Below are 16,309 nucleotides of genomic sequence, written 5' to 3'. Positions count from 1 at the left end.
TTCGACATGGGTTTTTCCCAGGTGCTCCGGTTTCTTCTCACGGTCCCAAATTGTGCAGATTAGGTGATTGGCCAAGCTAAATTGCTCTTAATGTCTAAAGATGTGTTGGTTAGGTGGATTGGACATGCCAAATTCTCCCTTAGTGTTCCGAGATGTGTAGGTTAGGGGGATTAGCAGGGTAAAGATTGCGGGGTTACACGGATAGGGCTTTGGTAAGATGCTCTGGTCCAGACTCAATGGTCCAAATAGCCTCCTTCTGCACTGCAGGGATTCTATGAGCCTAATCTGCCTCACTCCAAGAATGGAGCAAGTTAAAGGGAAGCCATATATATCGGAATTCCCTCAGAACAACGGCCCTGAAATGAATAGAAATCTTAAGAATTGCAAGAAAAAAAATGAAACCTGAAGCATCATATCACTTTGAAAATTTTCAGATGCTTCATTTAATGAATTATTCATCCAAAAGTGTTTCTAGAAAGAAGAGGTCTGGAGTTTAAATTGCGAACGCTTTTAACTGATATAGGCTGTTTTTTTTAATTTATTCTTCAATGGGCTGTGGACATTGCTAGCTAGGCCAGTATTTGTTGTCCATCCCTAATTGCCCATGGAAGAGTGGTGGTGAGTCACCTCCTTGAGCCATTAAAGTCCTTCCAGTATTTTGAGGCAATGAAAGTGAAGAATGGTGATAGAATTCCAAGATGTTCTGTGGCTTGGAGGAGGAAGTGTAGATGGTGTTCTATTCATCTGCTACCCTCATCCGTCTAGGTGGTAAAGGTCGAAGGTTTGGAATGTGCTGTTAAAGGACTTGGTGAGTTGCTGCAGTGCATCTTGTAGATGGTGCAACTTGTTGCCACTGTACATTGGTGGTGGCGAAAGTGAACATTTAAGGTGGTGGTTGGGATGCAGATTAAGCGGGCTGCTTGTCCTAGATGGTGTTGAGTTTCTTGATTGTTGTTGGCGCTAAACTCATCAAAGCAAGTGTGAATATTCCATCACACTCCTGACATGTGCCTTGTAGACATTGGACAAGTTTTGGGGAGTCAGAAGTTGGGTTATTCTTTGCAAAATTCCCAGTCTTTGACCTGTTCTTGCAGCCACTGTATTTAAATGGCTAGTCCAGTTCCGTTTCTGGTCAATGGTAATCTATCAGATGTTAATTCAGTGTGGATTCAGTGATAATTCCGTTGAATATCAAGCGACTCAAGAACAGCTTCATCCCTGATGCTGTCAGACTTTTGAATGGACCTACCTCGCGTTAAGTTGATCTTTCTCTACACTCTGGCTGTGACTGTAACATTACGTTCTGCACTCTCTCCTTTCCTTCTCTATGAACGGTATGCTTTGTGTAACATGCAGAAACAATAATTTTCACTGCATACTAATACGTGTGACAATAATAAATCAAATCAAATCAAAATCAAAACGGTGATGGTTAGATTCTCCCTTACTGGAGGTGGTCTTTACCTGGCAAGTGTGGCTGTTGTCCAGCTGTTGCTGCAATTGGACATGGGCAACTTCAGTACCTTAATGGCAAATGGTGCTGAACATAGAAACACAAAGTAGGAGCAGGAGTCGGTCATTAACCCTTTGAGACTGCTCCACCATTCAATATGATTATACCTGATCCTCTACCTCAGTGCCATACCCCCATTGCTCTCCCCATAATCCTTGAATCATCAGTGATCACCCTCACATCTGATCTTATGGAAGGAAGGTAATTGAAGCAGCTGAATATGGCTGGGCTAGGAAACTACCCTGAGGAACTTTTTTTATTCATTCATGGGACATGGGCATCGCTGGCTGGGCCAGTATTTATTGTTCACCGTAGTTGTCCTTGGAGGGCAATTGAGAGCCAACCACATTGTGTAGCTCTGGAGTCACATGTAGGCCAGACCACATAAGGACAGCAGATTTCCGTCCCTAAAGGGCATTAATGAGCCAGATGGGCTTTTCCAACAATCAACAATGGTTCATAGTCATCAGTAGATTCTTAATTTGAGATATTTGTATTGTATTCAAATTCCACCATCTGCCATGGTGGGATTCAAACCCGGGTGTCCAGAACATTAGCTGAGTTCTGGATTAGCAGTCTTGCGATAATACCACTAGGCCATCACCTCCCCAGCAGTGGTACAGAATGGATGTTTACATGATTTGTTTTCATCTGCTATGCACTACTGTTCAAATCCAATTTCACCACTATTGTGTCCATCTCAACTTACTATTTGATGTGATCAGTAAAAAAAGAGAAGCTATTCCCAGTTAATATCATAAAAAAACAATTTTTCCCCATAAACTATCAGTCTGAGTGCGGCACACCCAAGTTAAAAAGTGCTAATGACCTTATCAATCCTGACTGAATCGGAGGGACCAATATGGTTGTAATATGCATAAATCCTGCAGTTAAGCAAAGTTAGTCACTAAAAAATGTATTGTGAACTTAAATAATAGCAAAATACTGCGGATGCTAGAATATGAAACAAAAACAGAAGATGCTGAAAAAAACTGGCAGAATCTGTGGGGAGAGTAAAACAGAATTAACGTTTTGAGTTTGTGTGTCTTCATCAGAGCAAGTGAACCATAACTTATTTTATTTCACAAAGGTTCAGTGAAGAAGTACATGAAGAAAATCGTGTCCATCTGGGTAACGCCATCATGTCTTTCTACTCAGCACTGATTGATCTATTGGGCAGATGTGCTCCAGAGATGCATGTAAGTGATGGCCTTTTACAGATGAACCAGGTATTGATTTCTGAGTTGGACCGCACCACCATGTTGTGATAATTATATTCCAAATCCATTTCTATAGAAGTTTTGCAAGGAATTGTCACACTACAAAGTGAATAGAAGTCTGTTGAAAATAAACACTTAGTTCTGTTTAGACCAGTTGTAAGTTACTTTGCTTATTGCAGTTTAGAGATTAACTTGAAAGGTTAATAAAAGCAGAAAATGACAGAAATATTCAGCAAAGTCTGGCAGCAAGTGTGGAAAGAGGAACAGCGAATGTTTCAGTTCAACGATCTTTCATCAGAACTCCAACCTGAAATTGAAGGCCTAGATTTTCCATTTGAATAATTAAAAATAAATTCCAAGTATCAAACAGGCAAGAAAACAGGAGGTTTTCTCGCCCATTTGTTCAGCAAGGTAACTTACAGCAGTCTGTATTGCACTGAGGTCGTAATGTGAATCTCACCAGTAGGGGGAGGGGTGGAGTCTCAGCTAAGCCATAGGGGCGCCTTTGCACATGCACCCCGATCTCCCTGTATACTGTGTCCACTGTTACTGGCAGAGCGGGAAAGTTTAAATAGTGGCATGGGGGAGTGGGAAATTCCTGATTATGGAAGGATCCGATAGTTGGTGGGAGCACCCAGAGAGATGATGGCAGTTAGGGAAAGGACTGTTGGTTTTACTGAGTAGCTTGCCACACTAAAATGGCAGCCACTTCCTGGATTCAGCCCCTTTGTATCATGAACACACAAACATATATACAAACATATGAATTAAGAATAGAAATAGGCCATTCTGTCCCTTGAGCCTGCTCTGCCATTTGATAAGATCATGTCCAATCTGAATGTGGCCTCAACTCCACTTTCCTTGAATACCTCCCTGTCTTTGAGCTGCTTGATCTCCTGAGGCCTGGGAAACTAGGCTGCCTGTTGTTTTAAATAGAATGACTGTTGAGATGATGGCACATAGCAGCATTGAAATGTTTAAATAACTAACATGCTTTCTCTGAATGGATTGGAAAACATGGAAAAATTAATTGGAATAATATTCTTTGAAAGCACAGGGCAGGGGAATGAAGCTGTGCTTGCTGGTACCTCTTGTATAATCCTCATACTCCCATTGTGAATCAACACGACGAGGCACACAGATGGATTTCAAAGTCAGGTTCGAACTGATAACCGTTGGGTGGAATTTTTTCAGCAGTCCCCGCTGGCGGGATTTTCTGGTCCCGCTACCATAAAAGAAGATTAGGCTGAGTGCCTGATTCTCCGCCCTTGTTTTGAAGCGGCAGCAGGGTATGCACGGCCAGAGAACATGATGTATTTCTCCCCAGAGAAAAAGGCAGGTTTTCTGCCTGGATCTTTCCACACTTTGCCATTTTAAAGTAGGGGAGACATGTTTTGCACCATAATTATGAGAATAGGGTGGGCCTAAAGACTCCAACAAGTCTGACTCAATCAAGATCTCAAAACCACATTAAAGACCATCCCCACCTCTCTGCAAACCACCCCCCCCCCCCCCACCCCCGCCCCCGCCCCAGGCACCCCATGTGAGGTGATTGCCTGCAGGCCCTTCCCTTATTGGCACTGTGCACCTGTCTGTGCCAACATAGCCAGGTTGGCATGGACAGGCCACTACCCTGTCATGTTCCTGACTGCACTGGCCTCTGAGCCTCTGGCAGGGTCTAGTCTCTGCTATGTCACACTGGTGGATGCGAACATATGACAGTTCCGGAAGGTATGGTACAAAGCCAGTTCTCAAGATTTAAACGAATTGTAGTCAGATTCATGCCCTCGCTGGGAATGAAATTAATGCTATTGCTGGGAGAAAGTGGGGAGGGGGGGGTGGGGTGGTGGCAGTTGGTTGTGGATTGGGAAGGAAGATCTTATTCTGAGATCTCCCCAGCGCAAATTCTGTTACAGCCCTCTGGTGAGATTTGCCAGTCATAATGGAATTTGCGCCTGCATCAAGTGTAGTTGGGAAATCACCCCCAAGGTCTCCACTTAGGAATTAGGAGCAGAAGTAGGCATATTCAGCCCTTCGAGCCTGCTCCGCCATTCAGTCAGATCATGGCTGATCTCTCCCTCATCTCAAATCCACCTCCTCATTTGTTCCCCACATCCCTCTTTCCCTCTTTTAAAATTAGAAATATATCTATCTCCTTGTTGAAACTATTTAATGATTCAGACTTCACCGTGCTATGAGGCAATGAGTTCCACAAATTCACCACCCTCTGCAAGAAGTAGTTCTTTGTCATCTCAGTTTTAAATCCACTGCCTCTCAACCTATACCCATGACCATAAGAGAAAATGCTGGAAAATCTCAGCAGGTCTGGCAGCATCTGTAAGGAGAGAGAAGAGTTGACGTTTCAAGGCCAGATGACCCTTTGTCAAAGCTAAAAGCATAAAAAGTGGGAGATATTTATACTGTAGGGTGAGGGAATGAAAGATGAGTCATAGCCAAGGAAAGCCGGTGAAAAGACTGCTAATGGCTGTCCACAGAGAGAATAAAGGGTGTGAATGGCCAAACGGCAGAGAAGCTAAAATGAAAGGGTAAGCTTTGGGTCAACTTGAAAAGTCAGCTCTTTTTTCTCCTTACAGATGCTGCCAGACCTGCTGAGATTTTCAAGCATTTTCTCTTTTGACCTGTTGTTCTAGGTTGCCCCATAAGAGGAAACATTTGATCTACGTTTATCAATCTCTTTTAAAACTTTATATACCTCTGTCAGATCCCCTCTCATCCTTCTAAACTTCAGTCGAGTATAAACCCAAACTGTTTAATCTCTCTTCATAAGTCAACCCCTTCATCCCCAGATTCAATCTGGTAAATAACTTCAGAGATTACACAAGGCTCAGATTATGAAGGATGAAGCAACAATCAAGGGTAGGGAATATTTTAAAATACGCCCAGAGGAGATCAAGATGGTTATAAGCTGCTTGCAGCAAAACATTGCTCTTAATGAAGGTCTTTCCGTAAGACAGTATCTTCTAACATACAAAGAAATCACTGGAATTGATGAGGGAGTCAGAGACCAGGAAATGTGCCCAGCCGCCAGCAACAGAAGCACAGCCATTCAAGGCTGCAAGATGTTTGTGTCACATTCCCTGATCTTTCACTGAGTTTTGGAATCATTCTGAGCTCCATTTCTCCTTTAAACAGACAGAGCCAGTTGATAAAACTTGCAGTTGTACCATCTTTGTAAATTATGAGATGAATTATTGTGACAGGAGGCAACTTTAATATTCACATTGGATCAGTCATGTGTTGCCTTTTTGAGAAATACTAAAGGATCACAGCTTCATAATTTTCAGTTTTGGATAACAAGAAGATATTATCAAACATTGCATTAGAAAATTGCTCGTTCCATAATAATGGGTTGTAAATGAATTTTCAAAGAATTAATGAAATATGATTCTTAATTTGAACAAATAACATTGGTTTAATAGACAATGTTACGTGCTGGCTTCCTCTGCAGTGTTTGCCTTATGCTGAAAACCAGTTTTATATGATAACTACAATGGGGCAGCACGGTGGCCTGATAGTTAACACTGCTGCCTCACGGTGCCAGGGACCCGGATTTGATTCCCAGCTTAGGTGGCTGTTTATGTGGAGTCTGCACATTCACCCCATGTCTGCATGGGTTTCTTTCAGATACTCCACAGTCCGAAAGAAGTGCTGGTCAGGTATGTTGACCATGCTCATTTCTCTTTCAGTGTACGCAAGCAGGCACCGGAGTGTGGTGACTCGGAGATTTTCCTAGTCATTGCAGTGTTAATGTAAGCTTTCTTGTGACACAAATAAATGAACTTTAAAAACTTAGTTCTGTTGTCTTTTCTCTTTTTGCAACAGCTGGTCCAGGCAGGAAAAGGTGAAGCATTGAGAATCCGGGCAATCCTGCGATCTCTGGTTCCAATTGAAGATTTGGTTGGTGTTATAAGCTTGCCGTTGCAGATTCCTTCCTTTGGAAAAGGTAAGGTTAAGTTGTTAGCAGAAATGTTGGATTTTATGACCTGGATTTATGCTCAAATCATATTACAGTGCAGAAGATGATAGATATGGTTGGTACCATTTCAGGGAAGATGGAGGGGTATGCTGACGTCACTGGATCAGTAGTACAGTTGCCCAAGCTAATACACAGGGGCCAGGAGTTCAAATCCCACCGTGTCAGTTGGTGGAATTTGAATTCAATTAATAAAGCTAGCATGTAAAACTAATTCTAGCAATAGAGATCATGATTGATCACTATTGCTAGAACTATTGATATCATTGATTGTTGCAAAAACACATCTGGTTCACTAATGTCCTTTAGGGAAGGAAATCTGCTATCCTTACCTGGTCTGGCCTACGTGTGACTCCAAATCCACAGCAACATGGTTTCCCTCTGAAATGGCCGAGAGGTTCAAGGGCAATTAGGGATGAGCAATTAAGGATGCAAGGAAGGCGATAGCTTAGTGGTATTATCGCTAGGCTATTAACCCAGAAACTCAGCAAATGTTCTGCAGACCTGGGTTCGAATCCTGCCACAGCAGGTGGTAGCATTTGAAGTCGGTAAAAAAAAATCTGGAATTAAGAATCTATTGATGGTCATGAAACCATTGTTGATTGTCAGAAAAACCCATTTGGTTCACTAATGTCCTATTAGGGAAGGAAATCTGCCATCCTTACCTGGCCCAGCCTACATGCGACTCCAGAGTCACAGCAATGTGGTTTACTCTCAACTGCCCTCTGAAATGGCCTAGCCAGCCACTCAGTTCAAGGGCAACCAGGGATAAGCAACAAATGCTGGCCTTGCCAGTGACACTCACATTCCAGTAAAAAATGTAAAAACAAACAAAAATATAAAATGAAATAACTGCTGACTACTTTCTGATCCAATAATTTTTAATACTATTCTTTAGACACCTAGGATAAACTGAATGAAAAGTTAATGAATAAAGAGTGCCATTAATGATGAGGGGTTAATATGCTGCAGCATCAACTATGTGTTACTTTATTTAAAATTCTTAATGTAAGCTGGAATTCAGTATACTCTCAAATATTCTTTACCTAGACATCCTAGACATAGAGCTTCCTATGAGTTTGCCTGAAACAAAAGTTAATCATGAAGCAACTCTTAACACTTTGAGATCGCCTTTACTGTATCTGTTTAGTGGCTGCCATGGAAGATATCAAGTATGCAGTCAATTTGAATGAATTTAAACTGTTGATATCAATATCTATGCCATCAATAGATTCTTAATTCCAGATTTCTTTTTTACTGACTTCAAATGCTACCATCTGCCGTGGCAGGATTCGAATCCGGGTCTCCAGAAACATTTGCTGAGTTTCTGGATTAGTAGTCTAGCGATAATACCACTAGGCTATTGCCTTCCTTGCATCCTTAATTGCCCATCCCTAAAGTGCAGCAGGAGGCCATTTGACCCATCAAGCCTGCACCGAAAACAGTCCCACCCAGGCCCTATCCCCATAACCCCACATTCGTTTGGCACTAAGGGGCAATTTAGCACGGCCAATTCACCTAACCTAAGATAAACTGATCCTTGCTGATGCCAGGATCTTCAGTGTACTCCCACCAGGGGAGTTGGTGGGCCCACCAGCAAGAATGGCTGGAAAACTCTGGCCATTGGTTGTACATCTTTGGTCTGTTAATATAAGTATTATAAATAGAGGCAATGAGATAAAAGATGTTTGCATTGGAAATTACCCCATACTGATACAAAAGGTGTAATAAAAAGTGCTGAGATGACAGCTGCAAAATGGTTATGATTATACAGCAGTCAAGTTAAGAATTTTTAGCTATAGCTTCTGGTTGCTGTTTGAATTCTAAGCAAATCCATTCCGTTTCCAACAAAGACTTGCAATTAAGGTACTCACTCTACAGGTTTAATTAATGCTTATTCGTATAAAGCAGTTTGAGAATGGTGATCTGTGTCTCCTCAAATCTGAAATTCATTCAATTAACAAAATGCAGCACTAACAATTGCCCTGTTTCCAAGGGATCATGTAGTGTAGGTCCATGTGAGTTTCCCATCAAACATTCTGCCCTTTCTGAAGGATGGAATGAAAACAAGCTGTTAGCCTGCCTTTTTCAAGGAAAGCTACAAGTTACAAACGCACATTATTTTTTTCACAAACCTCAGATAGCTAATTGTAACTTAATGTATTGATGATAGGCAGTAACACACATACTGATGGGTTGCCTACTCTAGAAACTACGGCAACACAGTGGCACAGTGGTTAGCACTGCTGTCTTATCCAGGTCCCTGCCGCTATTCGATTTCCGGCTTGGGACTGCACATTTTCCCCGTGGCTACGTGGATTCCTTTTGGCTGCTCTGCTTTCCTCCCACATACTTGCTGGTCTGGTGCATTGGCCATGTAAATTCTCCCTCAGTGTTTCCGAACAGGCACCGGACTGTGGGCAACTAGGGGATTTTCACAGTAACTTAATTGCAGTGTTAATGTAAGGCCACTTGTGACACTAATAAATGAACTTCAAAATTTTAAACGAACAACGCAGCTCTATTTTTTGCTCTGAGTACTGAGCTGATGTATGCAAATTTATATGAAAATTTAGTAATGCAAAATTATTTTCCAGTTTTTTTTAAGTTTATTTATTAGTCACAGGTAAGGCTTACATTAAAACTGCAATGAAGTTACTGTGAAATTCCCCTAGCCGTCACACTTTGGGCCTGTTCGGGTCAATGCATCTAACCAGCACATGGGAGGAAACCAGAGCACCGGAGGAAATCCACACAGACACTGGGAGAATGTGCAAACTCCACACAGACAGTGCCCAAAGCTGGGAATTGAACCCGAGTCCCTGGTACTGTGAGGCAGCAGTGCTAACTGTTGTGCCACCGTGCTGCCCCTATGACAATAGAATGAAGCTCCACTTCCCTTGCTGTCTGAATCCCTGCCTTTAATTTCTTGCTTCATTTTGTGTTTGTGACTTCCAGATGGTAATCTTGTGGAACCTAAAATGTCAGCCAGCTTTGTTCCTGATCATAAGGCTCCCATGGTGTTGTTCCTGGATCGTGTCTACGGCATAGAAAATCAAGATTTTCTCCTTCATGTACTGGAGGTTGGCTTCTTACCTGATATGAGAGCTGCTGCCTCCTTGGACACTGTAAGTAGCTTGATTTAAAATGCTAATTTTTAGTAAATTGATTCAAAACTTCCCTCCCGCAGTTGCAGTCAAATTTTTTTTGCCCATTATCATAGAATCTGAGAGCAGAAGGAGGCCATTCGATCTATCGAGTCTGCACTGATAACAGTTTCACCCAGAGCCATCCCCGTAACCCCACGTATTTACCCTGCTAGTCTGCCTGACGCTAAGGAGCAATTTATCATGGCCAATCAACCTAAGCTGTGCATCTTTGGACAGTGGGAGGAAACCAGAGCACCTAGAGAGAACCCAATCAGACACTGGGAGAATGTGCAGACTCCACAGAGACAGTGATTCAAGCCAGAATCGAATTCTGGTTCCTGGCACTGAGTGGCAGCAGTGCTTGCCACTGTGCTGCCCAAGAAACCTCCTCATTGGGGAATTGAACCCCAATCTCCCACGTGACACACAGGAGTACTAACCGGTATGCTAACAAAGAAATATTCTTGAAAAAGACATTCTCTGAATTGGCAGGATTCAAACCTGCGTATTGAGTCCTCAGTAGGCTTCTAGCCAATCGCTTTAACCACTTGGCTACAACTACAGTTATTGCAACAACCAAATTCAGTTGTGCAAGTTATTTTGAGATGTGAGCTAATGTAAATCCATATGAAAAGTTTATTATAGATAAATGAGATAGAGGATGGTTTGCTGAAAGTCAGTTGAATAGTTCAGATGAACAATACAGACATTCCTTTTAATACAACTATGTAACCAGCAAAAATGCTCCTCACCTCCATCTTAGTTGAATGACCCCTTATTTTAAACCGTGACCCCCTAATTCTGGATTCTCCCACAAGAGGAAATGTCCTGTCCATATCCATGGTGTAAATTTAGTTGGCAATGTAGAATGATCTTGTCCTTATACCTGCCACTGGAAATGTTCAGTACTATTTCATAGAAGTATAGAAAATAGAAGCAGGAGTAGGCCATTCGGCCCTTCAAACCTGCTCTGCCATTCATTTTGATCATGGCTGATCATCAGATTCAGTATCCTGATACCACCCCCCCCCCCTGCCCTTCCCACCGCACAATTCAGCCTGATCCCTTTAGCCCCAAGAGCTGTATCTAATTTCTTCTTGAAATCAGACTACATTTTGGCCTCAACTACTCTCTCTGGTCATGAATTCATATCAGGAAGAACACAGTGCAGAATAGTATAGGCACCTCTAGTTGATGGCTTCCAGTAATGTCCCTGCCTAACACTTCATGCTTAGTAGACTTAAAGAGCTGGGTCTGTTTACTTCCAAGTACTTACAGATGATCTAATGGAGGTATATAAAATAGTGAAAGGAGTTGCAGGTTGACTGAGGCTCTTTCAGTTTGACAGATCAGGAAGAAGTACATTTAAATTACACCGCAATAGAGGGTAGCTTATTTGGACGTTCTTTTCCCGGGGAATAATAGAATCTGTGCAGTGCAGAAGGCACCCATCCAGCCCAGTGAGTCTGCACCAACTGTCCAAAAGAACATCTTACCCAGGCCCTCCCCTCTGTCCTATCTCTGTAATCCTGCACATTTACCATGGCTAACCCATCTAACCTTCATATCTTTGGACTGTGGGAGGAAACTGGGGTACCCGGAGGAAATCCACACAGACACAGGAAGAACATGTAAATTCCACACAGTCACCTGAGGCTGGAATCGAACCTGGATCTCTGTGAGGCTAACCACTGTGCTGCCATGCCATCCAAAAAATGAATAAGGATAATGAATCTCCAAAACTTTTTTACAATTCATTTACAGGATGTGGGTATCACTGGCTAGGCCAGCATTTATTGCCCATCCCTAATTGCCCTTCAGAAAGTGGTGGTGAGCCACCTCTTGAACCAGTGCAGTTCCTGAGGTTTAGGTACACCCTCACTGTTAGAAAGGAAGTTCCAGGATTTTGGCCCAGCGACTGCAAAGGAATGCCAATATTTTTCCAAGTCAGGATGGTGAGAGATTTGGAGATAGTGGTGTTCCCAGATACCTGCTACCCTTGTCTTTCTAAATGGTAATGGTCGTGGGTTTGGAAGATGCATAAGGAGTGTGGGTGAGTTCCTGCAGTGCATCTTGTAGATTGTACATAAAACTGCCACTGAGTCGGTGGTGGAGGGAGTGAATGTTTGTGGAAGGAGTGCCAATCAAGTGGGGCGGCTTTGTCCTGGATGGTGTCAAGCTTCTTGAGTGTTGTTGGAGCTGCACTCTTCCAGGCAAGTGGGGAGGATTCACATTCCTTACTTGCACCTTGTAGATTGTGGACAGGATTTGGGGCGTCGGGAGGTGAGTTACTTACTGTAGGATTCCTAGCCTCTGACCTGCTCTTGTAGCCACAGTTTTTATATAGCTGGTGCAGTTCAGTGGTAACCTCCAGCATTTTGATAGAGGTATGGCGCTGATTCACTGCGAGCCTTCAAGAGAGAGTTGGATCAGCTATTGGCTGGGGCCAAGATCATACCTGATAAAAGGTGACTAAAATAGTAATTAAGTAAAAATAATTTATGCTAGGGCAGTTCAATGTGATCTCCTTAATTGGTTTTGATCACTTAAGGGGTTCGTAGTGAAATTTTCCAGCTTTTTTTTGTTTCTCTTTTAGGTCCCGTGTTTTTCTCTAATTATCCAGCAAGACATTACATGGTGCTGGTGGGTGGGTGGGTGCTCCAGCTATCATGAGGATGGGACAGACTTAATGGATTAACTAGTGGTGGTTAGCACTGCTGCCTCACAGCACTAGGAACTGGGTTCGATTCCTGGCTTGGGGCACTATCTGTGTGAAGTCTGCACGTTCTCCCCATGTCTGTGTGGGTTTCCTTCGGGTGCTCTCCCACAGTTTGAAAGATGTGCTAGTTAGGTGTGTTGGCCGTGCTAAATTCTCTCTGTGTACTCAAACAGGTGCCAAAGTGTGGTGACTAGGGGATTTTCACAGAAACTTAATTGCAGTGGTAATGCAAGCCTACTTCTGACACTGATAAATAAACTTTTAACTAAACGAGATCTTTTCCGACCATCATTTTGGATGTGTGTACATGTCCTAATTAGATATAAATTGACATTTACACTTGAGTTGTGAATCATGTTAATCAGCCTAATGCTCGTACTTGCATGCAGCACATGTCTTGATTCTTGAATAGGTATGACCTGCTTCTCCAACTGCCTTTCCAGGTTGCTTTCAGTACCACTGAGATGGCTCTCGCTTTGAACCGCTACCTCTGTTCTGCAGTCCTTCCTCTGATAACCAAGTGTGCGCCACTGTTTGCTGGAACTGAGCATCGAGCTATTATGATTGATTCTATGCTGCATACCATTTACCGGTTGTCGAGGGGCCGCTCATTAACCAAGGCACAAAGGGATGTTATTGAAGCGTGCCTCATGGCTTTGTGCAGGTAAGCACGCCATCGTAAATTGCATTATAAAATCCAAGTCGGGGAGAAAGAGCTGTAAAGGGTGTCTATTAGAGTGCAGTTGGGTACAAATCTGGGTACAAATATCATCCAAATTTGAATAGGGAAGCACAGTGGCCCATTGAGTCTGCACTGACCACAATCTCACCCAGGCACTTTCCCCGTAAGTCCACATATTTAACCTGCTAACCCCCCCGACACTAGGGTCAATTTAGCATGACCAATCAACGTAACCAGCACATCTTCGGACTATGGGGGGAAACCCACACAGATACGGGGAGAATGTGCAAATTTCACACAGACAGTGATCTGAGGCTAGAATCGAACCCAGATCCCTGGCACTGTGAGACAGCAGTGCTAACCACTTTGCCACCATCCCGTGGTAGAAACATGGGCTGGGATCCCCTCTACCGCCCCAGGAACTAGCCGCGGAGGGTTGCCTTCAGCAGTGCCAGAACATCCTGCCTATGGAAGGCTCATTCTGCTCTAGTGAGTGGATGTAGAAGTCCCCATGCCACCATTTCAACTGGAGAGCTCCGTCTGATGCCTAATATTTATTCCTAAACCAGATCATCACCAGGTGGACGCATTTGCTATTTATAGGCCAGAGTAAATGGCACTTCTCTGCGTTTAACTAGCAGCAACTGCCTTGATATTACTTTGTGCTGGCTAGTGAGCAACAGAAGTTGTTAAGATGTGCTTCACTGCACAAAATTAGCATCCTTCACTTTGATCAGTATTAATTTACCAAGAATTAATATTGTAAATTCCCCATAACCCCATAAATTTATCCTAGCTAGTCCCCCTGACACTAACGGTCAATTTAGCATGGCCAGTCCACTTGACCGCACATCTTTGGACTGTAAGAGGAAACCAGAGACCCAGAGGAAACCCACGCAGACACAGGAATCGAACCCGGACCCCTGGTGCTGTGAGGCAGCAGAGCTAACCATTGTGCCACCGTGCCGTCCAATTGCTTGCTAAATATTATATAAATGTTACATAAACTCAGTAATGTTAAAGGGAGCTTATTTATAAACTGATGATACCTCTTTTGTTCACATCATGTTCCTATCTTCATGGGGACTTCTTTATTTCTGAATTTTAAAAAAATGGTAGATTTACCTATATGTCAGCTGAATATCACCAGCCAGCTAGATCGTGATGGTAATGGTAGCTTTGATCAATTTAATGGGATTGGGGGTTATAGATAGGCCTATAGATTGGTAGGTGTTGATGTGATCGGCCCAACTCGTGGGCCGAAGGGCCTGTTTGTGCTGTAGTGTTCTATGTTCTATGATGGGCTGCAGATGCCAATACGGTGTTCTATTGCATCTCAGTAGCTCCTGAGTAACATAGATTTAAGGTGCAGGGAAGCAAGTACAGAGGTGATGTTAAGGGTAAGTTTTTCACTCGAGGTGGTGAGTGAATGGAATCGGCTGCCGTCAGTGGTGGTGGAGGCGAACTCGCTGGGGTCTTTTAAAAGACTTCTGGATGAGTATATGGGATTTAATGGGATTGGAGGTTATAGATAGGTCTGTGGATTGGTAGGCATTGATGTGATCGGTGCAACTTGTGGGCTGAAGGGCCTGTTTGTGCTGTAGTGTTCTATGTTCTATAGTGCCGACAGTTCAGCGACTAACATAGAATCATAAAATCCCTTCCATACGGAAGAGGCTATTCAGCCCATCGAGTCTGCACCAACTGTCTGACAGAGCATCTTATCCAGGCCCTCTTCCCCCATCTTATTCCCATCCCGTACACTTCCCATGGCCAACCTATGCACCTTGGGTAGCTTAGCATGGTCAGTCCACCTAACCTACACATCTTGGGGCACTCAGAGGCAATTTAGCACGGCCAATCCACCTAACCTAACCTACGCATCTTTGGATGCCAAGGGGCAATTTAAATTTAGCATTGTCAATCCACCTAACCCACACATCTTGGGGCACTAAGGGGCAATTTAGCATGGCCAATCCACCTAACCTAACCTACGCATCTTTGGACACCAAGGGGCAATTTAGCATGGCCATTCCACCTAACCTGCACATTTTGTGCGAGGGGCAAGGTTTAAAGGAGATGTACAAGGCAAGCTTTTTATATGGAGGTTGGTGGGAGCCTGGAACTCGCTGCCGGGTGAGGCAGTGGAAGCAAATACGATAAGGGGCATATTGACAAATACATGAACAGGATGGAAATAGTGGGATATGGTCCCCAGAAGGGTAGGGGGTTTTAGTTCAGTCGGACAGCATGGTTGGTGCAGGCTTGGAGGGCCGAAGAGCCTGTCCCTGTGCTGTAACATTCTTTGCTTTTTGTTTTATTTTTGGAGTGTGGGAGGAAACCCGGAAGAAATCAACACAGGTTTTCCGACCGGACAGTAGGCTAGATTAGGATCATGAGAGCAGTTTCTTCCTACCATCTTGAGTGTGTTGTCATCATCCTGTAGCACCTGTCAATGCCTCTCTGCCAGAGTCAACACTTTATCAGAATTCAGAGCCAACTTTGTCAGAGTCCTTCAATCAACTCGGTTGTATGTTTAATTGATATATGGAGACTTCTAAATTCTAGCAACTTACACAGATCATAATTGTCATGTTCTTAGACTGTCCTAATCTGTTTGTTGTACAAATTTTTACTTAGTCCAGGCTAACAGTTTTCTCTGGTTTTTATAGCTACCTACGTCCATCAATGTTGCAACATTTACTCCGTCGGCTGGTGTTTGACGTGCCAATATTAAATGAATATGCTAAAATGCCACTGAAGGTTAGTTTATATACAATCTCTCTTTTTGATGTATATGCTGGTGATGATGTGTTGACAAATTCTAGATCTGATTGTCGAAATATCATTCAAAGTTTGCTTGCAGAAAAGATTTGTTTTATACTTTTTGTTAAATCCTAAAAGCTCTTTCTGTAGAAATTTGCATGATTCACTTTGTTTTTTTTTGCTACCTATATGCCAGATGTGGGGAAATGCAGATTATGTAGCACATTTTGATAATCTTCATGACTTTGCAGATGAAGTTCTCTGCC

At 43.1% G+C, this 16,309-nt stretch overlaps 1 protein-coding gene across 11 annotated transcripts in view; it reads left to right on the top strand.

The window, feature by feature from the left end:
* Positions 1 to 16,309, top strand: part of LOC145337795 (ryanodine receptor 1-like) — a 448,949-nt gene that overhangs the window by 241,749 nt on the left and 190,891 nt on the right. For all 11 annotated transcript variants that reach the window (XM_080182647.1, XM_080182646.1, XM_080182643.1 and 8 more), the window contains 5 exons: positions 2,604 to 2,712; positions 6,577 to 6,697; positions 9,686 to 9,855; positions 13,039 to 13,259; positions 15,950 to 16,040. In XM_080182647.1, coding sequence (XP_080038773.1) covers positions 2,604 to 2,712; positions 6,577 to 6,697; positions 9,686 to 9,855; positions 13,039 to 13,259; positions 15,950 to 16,040 — 712 coding nt within the window. The remainder of the gene's footprint in view (positions 1 to 2,603; positions 2,713 to 6,576; positions 6,698 to 9,685; positions 9,856 to 13,038; positions 13,260 to 15,949; positions 16,041 to 16,309) is intronic.

The sequence above is a fragment of the Carcharhinus amblyrhynchos genome, unplaced genomic scaffold, assembly GCF_965287045.1.
Source record: "Carcharhinus amblyrhynchos unplaced genomic scaffold, sCarAmb.v2.hapA scaffold_75, whole genome shotgun sequence".
Classification (NCBI taxonomy): Eukaryota; Metazoa; Chordata; class Chondrichthyes; order Carcharhiniformes; family Carcharhinidae; genus Carcharhinus; species Carcharhinus amblyrhynchos.
Note: the sequence above shows the minus strand (reverse complement) of the source record. Positions and strands in the feature narration are given on the sequence as shown.